The sequence below is a fragment of the Anopheles coluzzii genome, chromosome 2 (genome assembly GCF_943734685.1).
Source record: "Anopheles coluzzii chromosome 2, AcolN3, whole genome shotgun sequence".
Taxonomy (NCBI): domain Eukaryota; kingdom Metazoa; phylum Arthropoda; class Insecta; order Diptera; family Culicidae; genus Anopheles; species Anopheles coluzzii.
This window is the reverse complement of record NC_064670.1, coordinates 36,502,108-36,518,710: the sequence shown is the minus strand read 5'-3', so window position 1 is coordinate 36,518,710 and position 16,603 is coordinate 36,502,108. Positions and strand designations below refer to the sequence as shown.

At 53.0% G+C, this 16,603-nt stretch overlaps 2 protein-coding genes across 5 annotated transcripts; one reads left to right on the top strand and one right to left on the bottom strand.

The window, feature by feature from the left end:
• Positions 1-16: 16 nt before the first annotated feature.
• LOC120949636 (NADH dehydrogenase [ubiquinone] 1 alpha subcomplex subunit 2) lies at positions 17-764 on the bottom strand. The gene is made up of 3 exons (XM_040367057.2): positions 555-764; positions 322-428; positions 17-235 (listed from the first exon to the last, which is right to left on the bottom strand). The coding sequence occupies exons 1-3, from the start codon at positions 650-652 to the stop codon at positions 147-149; spliced, it is 294 nt and encodes a 97-aa protein (XP_040222991.1). The 5' UTR covers positions 653-764; the 3' UTR covers positions 17-146.
• Positions 765-1,201: 437 nt separating this feature from the next.
• Positions 1,202-15,687, top strand: LOC120948400 (myotubularin-related protein 13). 4 transcript variants are annotated; one of them, XM_040364669.2, is made up of 9 exons: positions 1,202-1,415; positions 3,098-3,849; positions 8,525-8,610; positions 8,673-14,461; positions 14,529-14,684; positions 14,768-14,989; positions 15,060-15,184; positions 15,259-15,347; positions 15,418-15,687. In XM_040364669.2, the coding sequence occupies exons 2-9, from the start codon at positions 3,768-3,770 to the stop codon at positions 15,508-15,510; spliced, it is 6,642 nt and encodes a 2,213-aa protein (XP_040220603.2). In that variant the 5' UTR covers positions 1,202-1,415; positions 3,098-3,767; the 3' UTR covers positions 15,511-15,687. The 4 variants fall into 4 exon arrangements, with proteins under 4 accessions (XP_040220603.2, XP_040220605.2, XP_049463482.1 ...); XM_040364671.2 differs by lacking the exon at positions 1,202-1,415 and adding an exon at positions 1,439-1,855; XM_049607525.1 differs by lacking the exon at positions 1,202-1,415 and adding an exon at positions 1,879-1,938.
• Positions 15,688-16,603: the final 916 nt, after the last annotated feature.

Below are 16,603 nucleotides of genomic sequence, written 5' to 3'. Positions count from 1 at the left end.
TCGAAATGCGTCGTGGCTTTTTTTGTCTTGGAAGTGATTTATTTCCACTCCAGTTGCAGTTCCATTTGTTTGGTTACATACAATTTCCTAACATTTTCAAACAACCCACGCCGGTAGGCGGGTACCTGCTGTGACGCGCTTCACTCTCATTGCGCCTTGCCCAGTGCTTCAATGTGCTTCGAAATGTCCTCGGCGGTGGCGTTTGTTAGCGTGACAGATTTCTCTTTTCCGAGTTCTGCAAAGAAGTAAAGATATTGCATGAAGTTCACCACGCACACATAAAGCACTGCTATCAGCAGCACCGTTGCGAAAATACCGTACCGTAACGTGCCCAGAGCCTCGGCTGCACGCCGCTGCACTCGCGCACCAGTATCGGTAGGGACGGATTGTCCCGCTTCAGCTGAACGTAGCGTGTGTTGACGAAATCACTGCAGAGCGCGGACCGTGGAAAGAGAACGAAACACAAATATGATGCCAGCGCCGGTGAACGATTGTGTAACAATATAGATCTTCCTTCACTGGCAGGAGCGGGTTCCGTGGCCATGTTTACTTACCGTACACCCTTGGATTCTTCGCCAGTTTGGCAGAGGTGCAGCCGCAGCTCCTTGACGGAGGGGTTTAGTCGCGCAAAGCGCAGCACGGACAGCCTCATCTTGGTTTTATTTGCGAGAGTTCTACCGAATAAGTTATCCGCGACGACCGAGTGGAATCACGCACCGAAGAAAAACAAACCTTGCGACAGGGGGATCTTTTTTTCTGACAGCGGATTTGAACGGTCCGACACATTTGACAGTTCGAAACACAACGGTCGAAGATTATTTGGTTTGCAAAGGATGTAGAAAATGTTATTTTCCACAATTTTGTACAATTAATGGTAGTCAATTATTATTTTTTATATCCAAATTGTTCAATTCAGATATTAATTGGCATTGCCCTTCTGGTAGCGCACAAGAAAAATTGATCTGAAGAAACGCGATTGTCCAACTGTCAAACAACTAACATCCGACAAACAGGAAAATATATTTTTTGTAATAACGTTTTTGGTAATTAAACCATAAATTTCGCTTTCTATTTTTAGCTCCATTTTTGTATTGTTCACTCTAAACTTGAGTAATTTTCTACAAGTTCATAGTCAACTAGAATGTCCAATTTACACCCATTGGCGAGAAAACAAATCCTTTCACCTCGCCTCATTTTCCTTTCATCCACACACCACGAAAAGCGCGTCCGAGGGGCAGATTTGACGCGTGCCATTCCGATGAACTGGCTCGATCGTGCGTGGTGTGTGCGTGTGCAGAGCGCCAGGAGTGTTGGGCGATTTTAGATCGACGCGATTCAGTCGTCCGACCGACCAGTGTTGTGCAAATTGGAAATGAAACAATAGACACGCGCGACACCGAGCGGAAAAAGTGCTTGTAAGTTTCTTGCATCCGTGTATGTGTGTGCGTGTGTGCTAGATTGTTTAGCAAGTGGCCCCGGGGGAAGCGGGTAAAGCAGTTCGGGCAAGGCAAGACAAAGGGACACCTGACTGTGTGGTACACCGTGATGGAAAAGTTGTTTTGCCCCGTTGTCACCAAGCCTACAGTTGCCCCTCCGGGGCAGTGCTGTTGTCAGCGCAGCGGAGGAAGGCGCGGAATGGTTTGCAGTGGAAAGTGGTTTTAAAACGAAACCCCTTTGCCTCATCGAAGAAGGCCAGATTTCCATTCCGTTGCTTGGTGCTCCACTTTGCTCAGCAGCAGCAGCATCATCACAGCAGCAGCGGCAGCCCCAAGCGAATCCATGGATAGCTGGAGAACTGTCAAAACAGTGCAAACTCGCTGCTGCTAACGAAACGGGGCCAAATTCTACGCGTGCAGTTGAATCTGTTTAATTAGACAAATCGTGAACTCTTCCATCGCATTCGCTGTAGGACGATACGTCTCGGAATAGTAGTCCCGGGTGCTGAATCATCAAGCAGACCGCTCGGGGCGTACTGGCACAGAAATACAGAAAGAAAAAGTGTCTGGGTGCGGTCGGGACGTGTAAACTATACAGGGGCATCTGTACAACACAGTGAAAACTATACGGGGCCAGAGCAGTGACGGAAGCACACCGAAACGGCAAGAACAGGCTCCCTCGCATTACCAGCCAGCGGGTGCAGTTTTTGCTGAGCCAAGCCCGATTATTCTTGCTTATCGCACAGTGTCGCTCCGCCGTACGTGTGTGCAGTCAAAAAGAATCGTCGAATCCCCGCTGTGCGTGTGTGATATTATGTGTGTATGTGTGTTTCTGTGCACGTTCGTGCATGCGTGTCAAGGAATTTAAGGAAAGCAACAACTAATCAATGATCGATAGAGGGCTGTAACCGGAAGCCCTCCCGCGGGCCGGTCAGTAGAGTGGCAACGGCGGGCGGCGGTGGCGGCACATTTTATTGAACAATCAGCGCATCACAACAACTGCTGTGTAAAGGCGGGGTTGCTAGCAAGCAGTTCATGTTACCAACGGGCAAACGGGAAGAAGCAGACGAAACCGCTGCTGTCTGTATTTCGGTTTTTTTTCGGCGGTTCGGAGCGAAAAAAGAACAACAACATTCTCCAGCTACGACGTCGTGATTTCATTTCGTGCCAGTATTTCTAGTGTTTGTCAACCGCGACGGGGTGGGGTAGCCGATAGGAGAGAGGGAGTGTGTGGTAGCAGCATCCAATAATTACTTCCCCGCGAAAAGAGGGCAGTGGCCTGGTGGGGTGTTTTAGCATATTTTGGTTCTAATAAGTCAGCGACACTGAGTTAGTAGCGGGCCATCCCAGATAGTCTGTGTGTGCGTGTGTTACTATGTGAGCGAAGGGAAAAGAGTGCTGCAGGAAGAGATCGTTTGGATGGTGTCATTCCGTAGAATCACACAGGTTCTTTGTTGCCGTGCAGCTTTTTTCCCTTATTCTCGCAGTGCAAGTGCAGACCCGGGAACGACGTCTCTCTCGCTGCACAAGTGCAGACCTCCATGTGTGTGTATGTGTGTGTGTGCCTGTGATGGTAGAGAGTTTTGTGGTGCCGAAATTCGTGATTAATGCAACGTTGGTTCTAATGCTTTGTTATACATTTTTTTTTCTCATATTCATAGGGTGTGAAGAACGGGTCAAATTTCTAGCAGCAGTTGAAACCACGAACGTCGTCACTCGTAAACTGTTTGTTTTAGAAGTGCGTACAGTGTGTATTTGTGTGTGTGTCTGTGTGTTTGCAGCGTTGTCAAGCTAGGCAGATCGTAGTGTGTCATAGCAACGGAAAAGGGCTGGCAGCCGGCCGGGACAAGAGGGAAACGATAAAGCAGAACACAGAAGCAGCGAACGCGCGCGCGTCTGCATTAATTACTAAACCGGGCGGCTGGGGACCATCCACGTACCCACTGCCGAACAGCGAAACGTACGCAACAACTGGGAAGGAACGAAGTCAGTCCAAGCAAGACGACGACGGCGGCGACGGTCGCGCACACAATCGCTCCACTCGGTGTGGCCTTTGAGCTAGGGTAGAGAAGAATCAAATCACCATCATCATCGTTAGTAGATTCGTCATAGTTCTTGCGCTGCCGCGCAACATCTGTACCCTGCTCGTAGTTTCCGCCCCGGTTGCGGCTGCCCGGTCTGCTCAATGCATCTGCCCGCCTTACGACGACGGTGTACCACTATCGGTGGCTAGGCAAGTGGTCGTACACGAGTACACTGCAGGTACTACTAGAGGTAGCTGTGCTACGCGCCCAACCTTCCCAGACCGCGCGGACTGCCGTTGCGTGCGCGATGGATAATTCGCGTAATGAGTCGAAAATGTCGCGACTGGCCGACTATTTCGTCATCGTTGGATACGATCACGAGAAAGAGCGTAAGTCAAACCATGTTGAGGGGGGGATGCTGATTTACTTTTTGCTTATTTTTTTTCTCTTCTTTTCATCAAATATTTGTCCTGCGTTTGCCCTGTGTACAGTTCAGCAATAGCGCCATCGACGCGACGCGGCAACACGACCGATAGAACGTGCAGCAATTAGATGGTCGCAAACGCAGCGAATGTAGCTTTATCAGTCCGGTGATGCCCTTTAGGTGGCTAAAACCGTTGACTGTGATCACAGACAGCTGTCCTTTTTGCTGTGCGCGCTTCACTGATAGCCGGCAGTGTGTGGCAGCGCTATGGTAAATAGTGTGGACACATTTGAACAAATATGCAGCGCAACAAGCGCTTTGCTGTGGCAACCACACATGGTCTCTGCATTCCACTGCACCGCCAGAGGCCAGACGGTGGGGTGTGGTTTTGCTGTGCATTTCGACGCGGGTTGCCGTAGCACCGCTTTTGTACAATGCTGCACATTGTCGCAGTGTGGCCCTTCGCTAGGGCAGTATTATCTGTGTGTCGTCGTACGCGGCCCCTCAATCCCTGCGACTCACACACGCGCAGAGGAACAGTACATTTGCTATTAAATTTATAACGGAAGATTATCGGAGTACTGCCACCGGTATCAGCAAACGATAAGCAATACAGGACACTAAAAGTGACGATAAAAAAGGTATCGCATGCTTATCTACTACATTGTGCAGCATTGCAAAAGAGACATTCCAATGCAGCTATGATAAGAACAAGCGTGATGGAACAAGGGACGCATCTAGGTGTAGATCGATCATCTGATCTTATCGCATGCAGGCGAACTCATCTCGCACACAACGCGTGGCGCAGCCGCGCTCGTTTCGCGTTCGTTACGCGCTGGAATGCATTTAAATGTGACCCTTGCCGTTGCCCCAATAGACCCCGGACACATCTTTCTAACACGACTAATCAAACCAATTTTCTTCTCTTTTTTTCTCATCGCTTCATACTATGTACCCTCCAAGTCGCTATCAATCGTGGACATTCTTTTGTAGTTGTGTGAGAGAAACCGTACAGAGATAGAGATCAACGATTGCTGGTGGGATGCTAATGGACAGAGCATGAATTTCTCTGATAGGAGGCGAATGTATAACGTTACTATCTATCTCGAAGGTTTTCTCTAGCTTTGGGTGTACGTGGAGCGTGGTTTTGCCACTTGCATTGCAAATAATTAGAAGATTTCTAGCAAAGAACTCACCTTTTTTCTACTGCTCATTAGTAAAATGTAATATTAAAATTATTTGCCGTAATCAAAAGTGTTTTTAAAAGCCTTTCCTATTGAAAAAACTCATTAAAGCCACGTTTTCCAATGCCCTTGTGTGGAAACCTTTAATGGAATTAAACAGATCGGCAATAAAAACCACTCGGATATCACGGCCATTTCTACTACTCTGTTCTCTCCATTTTATGGTCCCCTTTTTCCTTTCCTCCCTCTACATACTCGTGTGTGGGTGCTTATGTGCGCTGCTCCCCCTTTGACCACACATTTTCGGTTGGAATTTCCTTTTCGCGATCTTTCGATCGTAACGGAGTGAGTTTTTTGTTGTTTCGTTGCACTGGTGTTGCCCATCCGTGTCCGGCCACTGGCGAGCTCCACTGGCGCCCGTGTTTGTTCCGCCACCCTTGCGGCGCTAAATTGTGTTTCGCTAGCAAAGTTTTCCTCCTCGACACGTTCGCATTAAAGTCCAAAGCACGGCAAACAGGCAAACAGAACAACCATTTACGCCCGTTGTAGCGCTTATGTAAAGAAGAAAACCTTCTCCCTTTTTCCGAAGTGAGAAAATGTGTTATGGGTTTGGAAGGAAGAAAAGAAACATACAAAACACCGCTTCAATGTGTGTTTGTTTTCGTTTTTTCCACCATCAAGCAGGCGGGGGGGCTTTTGCGTTACTTAAAGTGAGTTTCATTTTCGAATTCGCCGTGTGCGTTACACTGCCGCATGGCGAATTAATCGTTTTTGGTGACCGATAAAAGTGATGAAGTGAAACATTGCTGGGTTTATTCAATTAATTAACAGCAGTACTGTTAGCTAACGTTTTTGTGGGTATTTCCACATTTTTTTGCAATTTTGAGCCATTTAATGCTGCACAAGAGAAAGACAACTACGTGCCGTACGGATGACGCATTCTCTTCGGGCGCGCGTTAGAGTTCAGCGTGACTCTCGTGTATCAACATTGGCTTTTTCCCTCCCCATAAGAAATTGCGTCGATATAATTTATACGCTTCGAACCATCTAATTACACTCACTCGCTCACTCACTCACTTACCTACTGCTACACTACGGCAATCACTAACATATCTCCCGCATTATAACCGGCCGCTGATCGTGTGCTGATGACGGTTTGCGCTCACTTTCGCCGATCGATCGGCACACTTCTTCACCATGGCGAACTTTGCGAAGAGTGTATGAAAAATGTGGCTACAACTGCGCGAAAAACTCCACTCTTGCCTCGCTCGCGTAACAACGCATGGTGAAAATGAATGAAGAAAAGCATACGCACCGTGGTGGTGGCAGTGTAGCAGGTGGAAAACAGATGAAAATCCGCGCTACCCAAGCTTAGCTAAAGAGATGAGACAGGGAAGGGAAGGATTGCCACCGGTTGGTCAGTGTCAAAAGCAATACAAACCATTAGCGTTTCTCAGCTCTGGAGCCCGTTTGGGGGGAGAGCCAATACTAAGAAAGGAGAGGGGGGAAAAGGAAAGCGAACGGAACCATCACGATCACAGTGCAGCTCCATTCCACATGAAGTACGTGGAGAGTGAAATCTAAATCAAGAGTACAGTGGAGGAATTTATTCGACCGGCGACCGGTGTGAAGCATATGAACGTGTTGGAGGGGTTTTTTTTTCCTCACCAGTGGTCATAAACTGCTAGCGGGAAGAAAGATGGTATGAAGGTAATGTGTGTGCGGGGTACGTTGGTGTTAGCAGCGTTCGGTATGGATTTATTTGTTTGTTTACCTAAACTAAGCTAGTCGCTTTTTTGGGGTGGCATTCTTTGTCCGAAGCTCCATTTCACCCATTTGCTGAGGTATGCTGCATTTCGTTTACTACAAGTAACATTATGACGATGACGGTATTACATGCATAATTTGGTCGTAAAGTTTAATGTTTTTGGCTAGTTGTTAAACTAAATGTAAAAAAAACCCCTTACTTCAATGGGCTGACTCATCAAATATGCAGTCAATTGAATTATTTCTTATAACGATCACCTATGAGTTGGATTAAATGATATATTTGTTCAGAGTGTCGAATTCCGTTTGCTCTTTTTAATCTGGCAAACATGGTTCTGCTATTGGAAAGTTCAACATCTGGAACATCTTATTCGGCTGGTGATTCCTACTATTTGATTTATTTGGCGTTTTTGTTTGGCTTAAGCGGACTGTATGCTTTGGAGTCTGAGTCACATCCGTTTAGTCGAGATTTAATAAAAAAACACGCTTAGCCTTACTAGCACAGACTGAGTTATTTGTCTGTTCTTCTCTATCCCTCTACTTAGTCATGGGTAAAGATGGCAAAAATCCGGAGTCGACTACGATCCGACTCTGATAATTTCGGAATCGACTCCGGAAGGTAGGTCCGTCCAGCATTTACATTTCCGATAGAACTCAAGACCGCGGGACACTTTGTTGAATCGGCGGGAGTCAATTGCAAGGCTGACAAATGCGCAGATCACGGTATCGTTATCGTTTTCACGTATCGTTCCGTAATTTTGCGATTGACTCCCACCGATTCATCAAAGTGTCCTGCGATCTTGAGTTGTATCGGAAAACCTTGTATCCGGATTCGCTGTCCGGAATTGTCCGGAATCTCCCGGAGTCGTCCGAAGTCGTCCAAAGTCGTCCGAAGTTGTTCGAGGTCGTCCGGAGTCGGCCGGAGTCATTGGGAGTCGGAGTCATCCTGAGTCGTTCCGAGTCGTCTGGAGTCGTCCGGAATTGGCTGGAGTCGTTTGGAGTCGGAGTCATCCGGAGTCTTCCGTAGTCGTTCGGCGTCGTCGGGGTCGTCCGAGTCATTGGGAGTCGGAGTCATCCTGAGTCGTTCCGAGTCGTCTGGAGTCGTCCGGAATTGGCCGGAGTCGTTTGGAGTCGGAGTCATCCGGAGTCTTCCTTAGTCGTTCGGCGTCGCCGGAGTCCTAAGTCGTCCGGAATCAGTTGGAGTCCTTTGTTTCGAAGGTTCGACCTTCAGGCCGACTACTGATGACTCCGATCCCAAACGCCTCCGGGCAACTTGAGACGACTCCGAACCACTTCGGACGACTTCGGACGACTCCGGACGACTCCGGCCGGCTCCAGACGACTCCGAACACGTCCGGGCGACTCCGACACCGGGCAGAACTAGTGGTTCGGATTTTGCCGTAGTCGGAATCGGACTAACAATAGCCGGAGTCGGATTGGAGTCGTGGGTGTGCTCGAAAGAGCACATCACTACCCCTACTGACTTGCATACTTTTAAGGTACTGCTACCTTTTTTACGGAATCTTCAATAAACTACTCAGTTTGGTGTAATTGAGAGGCAAAGTTGTTGTAATTGAGCATGTTCATAAAATCATGCTTAAAAGAACTTTCTATTGGGTTGTGAAATCTTTCTCCAGATGTAATTCTATGTACTCATTTTGTAACATTTTTTCCTATTGACTTTCCCAGGAACCGGTTCGAGGAGTGGAAAAATTATTCAAAGATTTCCCGAGAAAGATTGGCCCGACACACCGTTCATAGAAGGAATAGAATTGGTAAGTTTTGGAAATCTACAGTAGCAAGTAACACGGCTAATCGTTTCCAATTCACTTTGCAGTTCTGTCAGCCACAAGGATGGGCCCTCTCCACGATCCGCCAGGAGCCCCAGTTCTTTGTGTCGGTGCTCACCGACATGGATGGCAACCGGCATTACTGTGCGTGCCTGAGCTTCAACGAAACGATCGCTATCACGCCGAGCAAACCGATCGACGAGGAGGAGGAGGACGACAATCTGTCCCCGTCCGGCGGCGGACCAGCAGGCGGCGGCGTGCTGGCCAACAGTGGGCCACCCTCCATCACGCACCATAGCATCATGTATGCGCCCAAGTGTCTCGTAATCGTCTCGCGGCTGGAGTACATCGAAGCGTTTCGCAACTGTCTCGGCACGATCTACACGGTGTACCTGGAGAGTCTGAAGTTTCAGCTACACTATCTGATCGGCAGCATTCTTGGCTGCATACAGGTGCCGCCGCCCGGTGGACCGCCGGTACGCTTTTCGATCGGTGCGGGCGACAAGCAGATCCTGCAGCCGCCGCTCTCCAACACGCTGCCCGTGACGGGATCGTGCGTCAGCGTGCTGTTCCACCAGCTCGGCATCAAGAACGTGATGTTGCTGTTCTGCGCCGTCATGACCGAGCACAAGATACTGTTTCACTCGACCAGCTACACGCGCCTTACGGACAGCTGCCGGGCGCTGACCGCGCTAATGTACCCGTTCCGGTACAGTCTCGTTTACATTCCGATACTGCCCGCCTCGCTGCTGGAGGTGCTGACGATGCCGACCACTTTTATCATGGGCATCCACAGCTCGTTGCGGTCGGAGATAAGCGAAATACTGGACGTGATCGTGGCCGATCTCGACGGTGGATCGATACACATTCCCGAGTCGCTGGTGCCACCGATCGCCCGGCTGCCGGCTTCGCTCTGGGACTCGACCGAGCATGCGCTGCGGATGGTGCTGCATCCGGAGCTGGCGCTGGCAGATCTCGCCTTCCCGGTCGGCAGTAGTCTGCACGGCCCGGGGCTCAACAACAACATCAACCAGAGCATGGCGATGGCACCGTTGGGCGGCGGCATTAGCAACGGGTACAGCTTCCGCGAGCAGAAGAACGACATTATGCTGGACAAGGAAATACGGGCCGTGTTTATGCGCCTGTTTGCCCAGCTGCTGCAGGGTTACCGGTCCTACCTCACGCTCATTCGCATCAACCCAAAACCGATCATACAGTTCCATCGGGCCGGCTTTCTCGGCGCGCGGGAGCTGGTGGACTGCGAGTTTCTGTCGCGCGTGCTGGACAGCATGTTCTTCACGGGGTTTGTGACCGAGCGCGGTCCACCGTGGCGTGCGTGCGATGCGTGGGACGAGCTGTACAGCACGATGAACGATCTGCTCAAGTCGGAATTGCTCGATCCCGCCCTGGTGCTGGCCCACATACAGGATCTCGCGAAGCAGCTGTACGCGAATGAGTACCCGAACCCGCAGCCCTTTCAGCAGAAAATTCTGCGCCCCCCGGACGGTGCGTTCGCGCGTATTCATCAACCGCCGATGCCGCTGATCGACGCGCAGGAGGTACAGAACGTGATCAACGATGGGCTGCAGGCGAACGATTTGCAATCGCGCATGCAGCCAGTGCGGGTGAAGCTGCGCATCGTACCGATGGGACCGTACCTGAAACCGGCCCCGCAGGAAACGCGCCCGACCGTGAATAACAGCGCCCGCAAGCTGGAGGTGCTGCGCAACTGCATCAGCTGCATCTTTGACAATAAGATCACGGAGGCGCGCAAGAGCTTCCCGGCGGTGCTGCGGATACTGAAGCAGCGGGAGGCCCGGCTCACCATGTGCCGCGAGCTGGCCAAGATCGGGCAGGGCAACAAGCAGCTCGACCATCAGCAGTTCGATCTCGTGATCAAGCTGATGAACCGTGCGCTGCAGGACGACTCGGCGAAGGACGAGTACGGGGTGGCGGCGGCGCTGCTGCCGCTGTCCTCGCTGTTCTGCCGCAAGCTGTGCACGGGCGTGATACAGTTCGCGTACACCTGCATCCAGGACCACCCGGTGTGGAAGTCGCAACAGTTCTGGGAGGACGCCTACTACCAGGAGGTGCAGACCGCGATCAAGGAGCTGTACCTGCCGCTAGCGAACTGGCCCAAGCCGAGCGGAATCGGGGGTGGCATCGGTGGTGGCGGCCTTGCGGACAGCAGCGCCCTGCTGTCGCAGTCCATGTCGCGCGACAAGCTGGACCGTGCGTCGTTGCTGTCGCGCGCCCAGGAACCGTCGGCGCTGGAGATTGCGGCCGACCAGATGGGCAAGTGGGCCACGATGGACGCGGTCACGCAGAAGGAGCTGACGAACAAGGAGGAAAGCACGCTGTACAGCCACGCGATACACTACGCCTACCGGATGGTGTACCTGCTGGTGCCGCAGGACGTCGGCGGCGCCGTCGGCCGGGTGCAGCGCGATAAGGACGGGCGGCATCTCGAGGACGACACGAGCGTGTCGAACAGTGTGATCGAGTCGCGCAGCCACAACAGCGACCACAACAGCGACGAAGGGTTCGAGGAGCACGATCCGGGCGAGACGGGCAGCGCGGTCACGAAGATGGTGTGCAAGTTCATCGATCGCGTCTGCACCGAGGGCAACGTGACGGCGGAGCACGTGCGCAACCTGCACCAGATGGTGCCGGGCACGATCCAGATGCACATCGAGACGCTGGAGGCGGTCGCGCGGGAAGCGAAGCGCATACCGCCGATCCAGAAGCCGAAGCTCCAGTACCCGGTGCTGCTGCAGGAGGAGAAGATTATCGGCGAGCTGCGCGCGTACCTGCTGGCGGACGGGCGGGAAGACAAGGAGGGCGGCAGCAGCGGGACGATGCTGCCGGCGGAGGGTGCCCTTTTCCTCACCAACTATCGGGTGGTGTTTCGCGGGTCGCCGTGCGATTCGTACTCGTGCGAGCAGAGCGTGGTGCGCGCGTTCCCCATCTCCTCGCTCACGAAGGAGAAGCGGCTGACCGTGATCTATCTGCAGCATCTCGAGCAGGTGCTGCCGGAGGGGATGCAGCTGCGGTCCTGCACCTTCCAGCTGATAAAGGTCGCGTTCGACGAGGAGGTGCCGCAGGAGCAGGTCGACGCGTTCCGCAAGGCGGTGCACAAGATCCGCCACCCGGAGGACGAGTTCGGGCACTTTGCGTTTGCGACGCACGGGCTGGCCCATCCGGGGTTGCTCGGGCCGGGCCACAAGGTAAAGGAGAAGAACGCCACGTTGAAGGATTTCGCGAAGAAAACGCTCCTGCGGACGGCAATGAAGGCCGGGTTTAAGCAGAAGGCGGGCGCCACCAAGCGCAAATACATACTGCCCGGCGCGGTCGAGTATGACGATGCGTACAGTAGCGGTGGGCTGCTGGGGGTCGGTGGCCCGAGTGGAGGTGGCAGCTCCGGGGGCGGTGGAGGCGGTATGGGTGAGAGCAACAACAACAACGACGACGACGACGTGTCGGACGAGGGCACCGACACGCTTCCGCGCGTGCACGTGAAGGACGTGGAGCGGTTGAAGGAGCGTAGCTACGTGCGCGACTGGTTGCGGCTGGGGCTGGGCGATGTGCAGACGACCGGTTACCGGATTTCGCCCGTCAACAGCAACTACAGCATCTGCCGGACGTACCCGGCGATGCTGGTGTGCCCGAAGGAGGTGACGGACGATTCGCTGCGCTGTATGGCGCGGTGCTACAAGCAGCACCGCATACCGGTGGCAACGTGGCGGCATCGAAACGGAGCCACGCTGCTGCGTGGCGCCATCCCGCAGGCCAAGGGTGTGATGGGGATGCTTAAGGGCCACCCCGGTTCGGCGAATGCGTCCACGGATAGTACGAGCTTCCAGGAGCAGGATCGCTACTTCGTGCAGGTGATCAAGATGACACCGCACACGCGCACCATTCGCCATCAGGCGTGGGGCGGACTGTCCGACTCGAACATCTCGCTCGACTCGCTCGCCCTCGCCGCGAGCAATCTGATGACGCGCTCTGACATGTCCACACTCACGCCGGACACGGGACGGAAGCAACATCACCACGGGCATCACGAGGCGGGCAATGGTGGGGCGAATGCTGGCGGCGGCGGCGGCGGCCTGTATTCGATCAACAATTCCTCATTCTCCAGCTTCGGAGCGATGCGATCGAACATCGTGAAGTCGAACAAGTGGGCATCGCTGAAACCGAACCGCAACTCGACGTCGGCAGCGGTCGGCGCCGGTCCCGATTCGACCAGCCTGCGGGACGTGAACCATTGGGAGCGGGACGGTGCCGGCGGTAGCCATCACCATCACCACCATCTTCACCACGGCGGTGGGGCAGGGCCGGGACACCCAGGTGGCGGCCAGCAGTCGCACTACGCATTCCAGCGCGTTCCGCTCTACTTTCTGGGCGAAAAGTCCCAGTCCAAGTCGGCGAAGCTGTCGGAAATGTACGCCGAGTTCATTCCGGTCGACTACACGGACGTGCGGCATTCGCGCACGGCGTTCAAAAAGCTGATGCGTGCCTGCCTGCCGTCCTGCGACACGAACGAGCCGGACCAAACGTTCGCCAAGCTGGTGGAGCAGTCGGACTGGCTGCAACAGATTCGCGGCCTGCTGCAGCTCTCCGGCGCCGTGGTCGATCTGATGGACCTGCAGGAATCGAGCGTGACGCTAGCGCTCGAGGACGGGTGGGACGTGACGGCGCAAATTTCCTCCCTCGCGCAGCTCTGTCTCGATCCGTACTACCGCACGATCGAGGGCTTCCGGGTGCTGATCGAGAAGGAGTGGCTCGCGTTCGGGCATCGGTTTGGCCATCGGAGCAATCTGAAGCCGAACTCCAGCTCCGGCTCCCCGTTTGCGCCGACGTTCCTGCAGTTCCTGGATGCGGTGCACCAGATACAGCAGCAGTTTCCGCTGGCGTTCGAGTTTAACGAGTTTTACCTGCGCTTCCTGGCGTACCATCATGTGTCGTGCCGGTTCCGCACGTTCCTGTTCGACTGCGAGCTGGAGCGGGTCGATTTTGGCATAACGGCGATCGACGATAAGCGCGGCTCGCTCAATTCGCACCACAAGCACGTGGTGGAAGCGCTCACGATTTCCGACGACGATAATCTCATCTATCCCGGCATGGGCGGCGGCAGCGGTGGTGGCAACGGCGGTGTGCCGGGAAGTGGTGGCCCCGGTGGCCCCATCGGTGGTTCTTCGGCGGGTGGCGGCGGTGGCGGCGGTGGCGGCGGTGGCGTCCTGGGCGGCGCCAGAAACACCAACACGCAAAAGTTTGGTCCCTCGCTGTTCGACTACATCGAACGGCAGCATGCCAAGTCGCCCATGTTCTACAACTTTATGTACACGCCCGATCCGGAACGGACGGTGTTGCGGCCGCAGAGCGCGATATCGGTGCTGGAGATTTGGTCGTACTATCTCGGGGAGGAGCTTGCCCAGGGACCGCCGTACGATCCGGAGCTGGTCGGGAGCGACAATATGGAGGACGACTGTGATTACATGTACTCGACGGCAGCGGGCGGTGGCGGCGGGCCGGGCAATGCTGGCAGCTTGGGTAGCACCAGCGGTACCGGCGGTCCGTCCGGGGCGATGATGCTCCGACAGCCGAGACGCCGTGTGGTGACGGTGAACTATGACAGCTTGAGCCGGTACGAGGCGGACGCGTTCACCAAGCTGCTGGACGAGCTGAAGACGGCCGAGGCGGAGCGAGGGCTGTTGCCGCAGAAGTGGCGCCAGGTGTGGGACAAGCTGGAGCCACCGCATTCGGATTCGCTCACCCGCCATGCGTCGTTCAGCAGTGCGCTGGTGCGCTCGCACGGTCGACTGCTGCACAAAAGGTAGTGATGGATTTGGGGCGCGGTGCGGTGTGTTTTACTTACTTCTGTTTCTGGCACACCATTACAGGTCAACGCTGGAAATTCTTATGCGCGGACGGCAGGCAGGATTCCATCAGGAGAACTTTTTGCATCCTCATCGCTTTGAAAAGCACGTGTACTCGGCACCGGTCAACTGTAACCACTGCGGTAACGTTCTCTGGGGCCCTCTGCTGAACGGTTTAAGGTAGGTGCGGAAGGAGGTTTTAGTTTGAAAACGATGTACTGAAATGAATTTCCCATTTCTTTCCGTTTTTGGTTCGGAAACAGGTGCGTTGATTGTGGCAATACCTATCACGAGAAATGTGCGGAATCGGTTCCGAAAAACTGTACCAAATACAAGGCGGTCGAAGGTGGCAACCAGCCGACGCTGGCCCGTACGCAGGGCGACAATAATAGCGTCTCGTCTAGTGTAAACACGACCAACACCAACAGTCAGCATTACTACGAACAGTACGACAGCAAGGTGGCGGACGATCGCACCCATGAAGGGTAAGCAGCGGCATGGTAGTGCGTGAGGGGTAAATCTGGTTTTAATCACTGTTGCCACCCCTCTTTACAGCTACCTCTACAAACGCGGCGCAATCTTAAAGAACTGGAAGCAGCGTTGGTTCGTGCTGGACTCGCACAAACATCAGCTGCGGTACTACGATACAATGGATGATTGTAGCTGCAAGGGGTATATAGGTAAGGCGGCATTTGGGTAGACAATTCCACACACCATTGAACTATAATGCACTGGTTTTTTCTGTTTCCTGCAGAGCTGGCTGAAGTACAATCGGTCGCGCAAGCGCCACCACAAACAGCACCAGCACCCTCGAAGAAGATCGATGATCGTGCATTCTTCGACGTAAGTATACTCGACACGGCGGATCGAATGCGACAGCTGTTACAAGAAAACGTGCGCTTTCCACTTGCAGCTCAAAACAAGCCGCCGAACGTACAATTTCTACGCCCAGGAAGCGTCCAGCGCGCAGGAGTGGATTGAGAAAATTCAAGCCTGCCTGCAGTAAAAGCACCGTCGTCTACCTACCTCCCTCGTCCTCGGTATTAGGCTGATACTTTATATCGCGTAGAGCACTGAGGTGCACGGTCTCGAAGTATGTAGCTAAACGAAAATATTCGCATTCGCGTGGCAGATGAGTCTAGTCTGTGTAAGCATGCCACCAATCATTATTTGATCCATTTTAGCTGTTTGCGGTATTTATTTTTGACTATCCTAGATGTCCTCCCGTTTTGTTTCGTTTCGAATTGCCTACAAGGTACTGCTGTCCGCTCGAGAAGAGGCGTGCTCGCACCGCTCTCTGTCCACCGCTATCGGTATTCGCTTATGAGCACACCTCTCAACCTCTCCAATTTAGTAGTGGACGTAATAATCATAATGCTCAACCGACAAACGGAAATGCCAGCTGCGTTTGCCGTTTCCAAGGATCGAACGATAAACACACAATTGCTTATCGGATCGGATGTATTTTAGGTTCAGTTTTTCGTTTTTCTTTGGTTGACCGGAATGGACGACGTGGTGGCATTTGTTCCGGTAGATAGCTAATTTATTTAGCACTTGAGGCGATTTACGCGCCTTCGAAGTGATGCGGGTTATCTCATTCTTTTACTGTTACTGTTAAGCTAAGACCCTTTGGTTTATTTGTTGTGTTTCATATCCTTCTGCTACGTACCCGGGGGGAGGGAGGGGAGTTTATGAAATTTTAGATTTAGATGTCGCTCTGCGTGCGAACTGCTGCGCTCCACATCTCTATTGTATGATTTGTTTGTTTTCACTTTGCACCAAAGTGAAGAACGAATTCCCTCCCCATTCTTCCCGAAACGCATCGCTCAATAATCGGCAAGTGGGAGAACAGCCGTGCAACAACTAGTTGTGGCTCTATCGGCTCGAAATATGGGAACCGTACGATCACAAGTAACGTTTTCTATTATTTAAATGTGATATGTGATGTAATAAGGTGACGTAGCACCAGCTGCAAAGGGTAAACTGTAAGCCGTAGCAATAGCGCGCGCGCCTCCAAGAATGGGAGGTATGCATACCTCTATACACCAATAATCGATAATAACGTAAGAATAGATAACAGCACATTGTCAGCTTTGTAT

Coding starts and splice junctions, on each gene's coding strand:
- LOC120949636 (XM_040367057.2), bottom strand. CDS start 652: ATGAGGCTGTCCGTGCTGCGCTTTGCGCGACTAAACCCCTCCGTCAAG. Junction 429..554: donor GAAGAATCCAAGGGTGTACG/GTAAGTAAACAT, acceptor CGCGCTCTGCAG/TGATTTCGTCAACACACGCT. Junction 236..321: donor GAGGCTCTGGGCACGTTACG/GTACGGTATTTT, acceptor ACTTCTTTGCAG/AACTCGGAAAAGAGAAATCT.
- LOC120948400 (XM_040364669.2), top strand. CDS start 3,768: ATGGATAATTCGCGTAATGAGTCGAAAATGTCGCGACTGGCCGACTAT. Junction 14,685..14,767: donor CCTCTGCTGAACGGTTTAAG/GTAGGTGCGGAA, acceptor GTTCGGAAACAG/GTGCGTTGATTGTGGCAATA. Junction 15,185..15,258: donor TAGCTGCAAGGGGTATATAG/GTAAGGCGGCAT, acceptor TGTTTCCTGCAG/AGCTGGCTGAAGTACAATCG.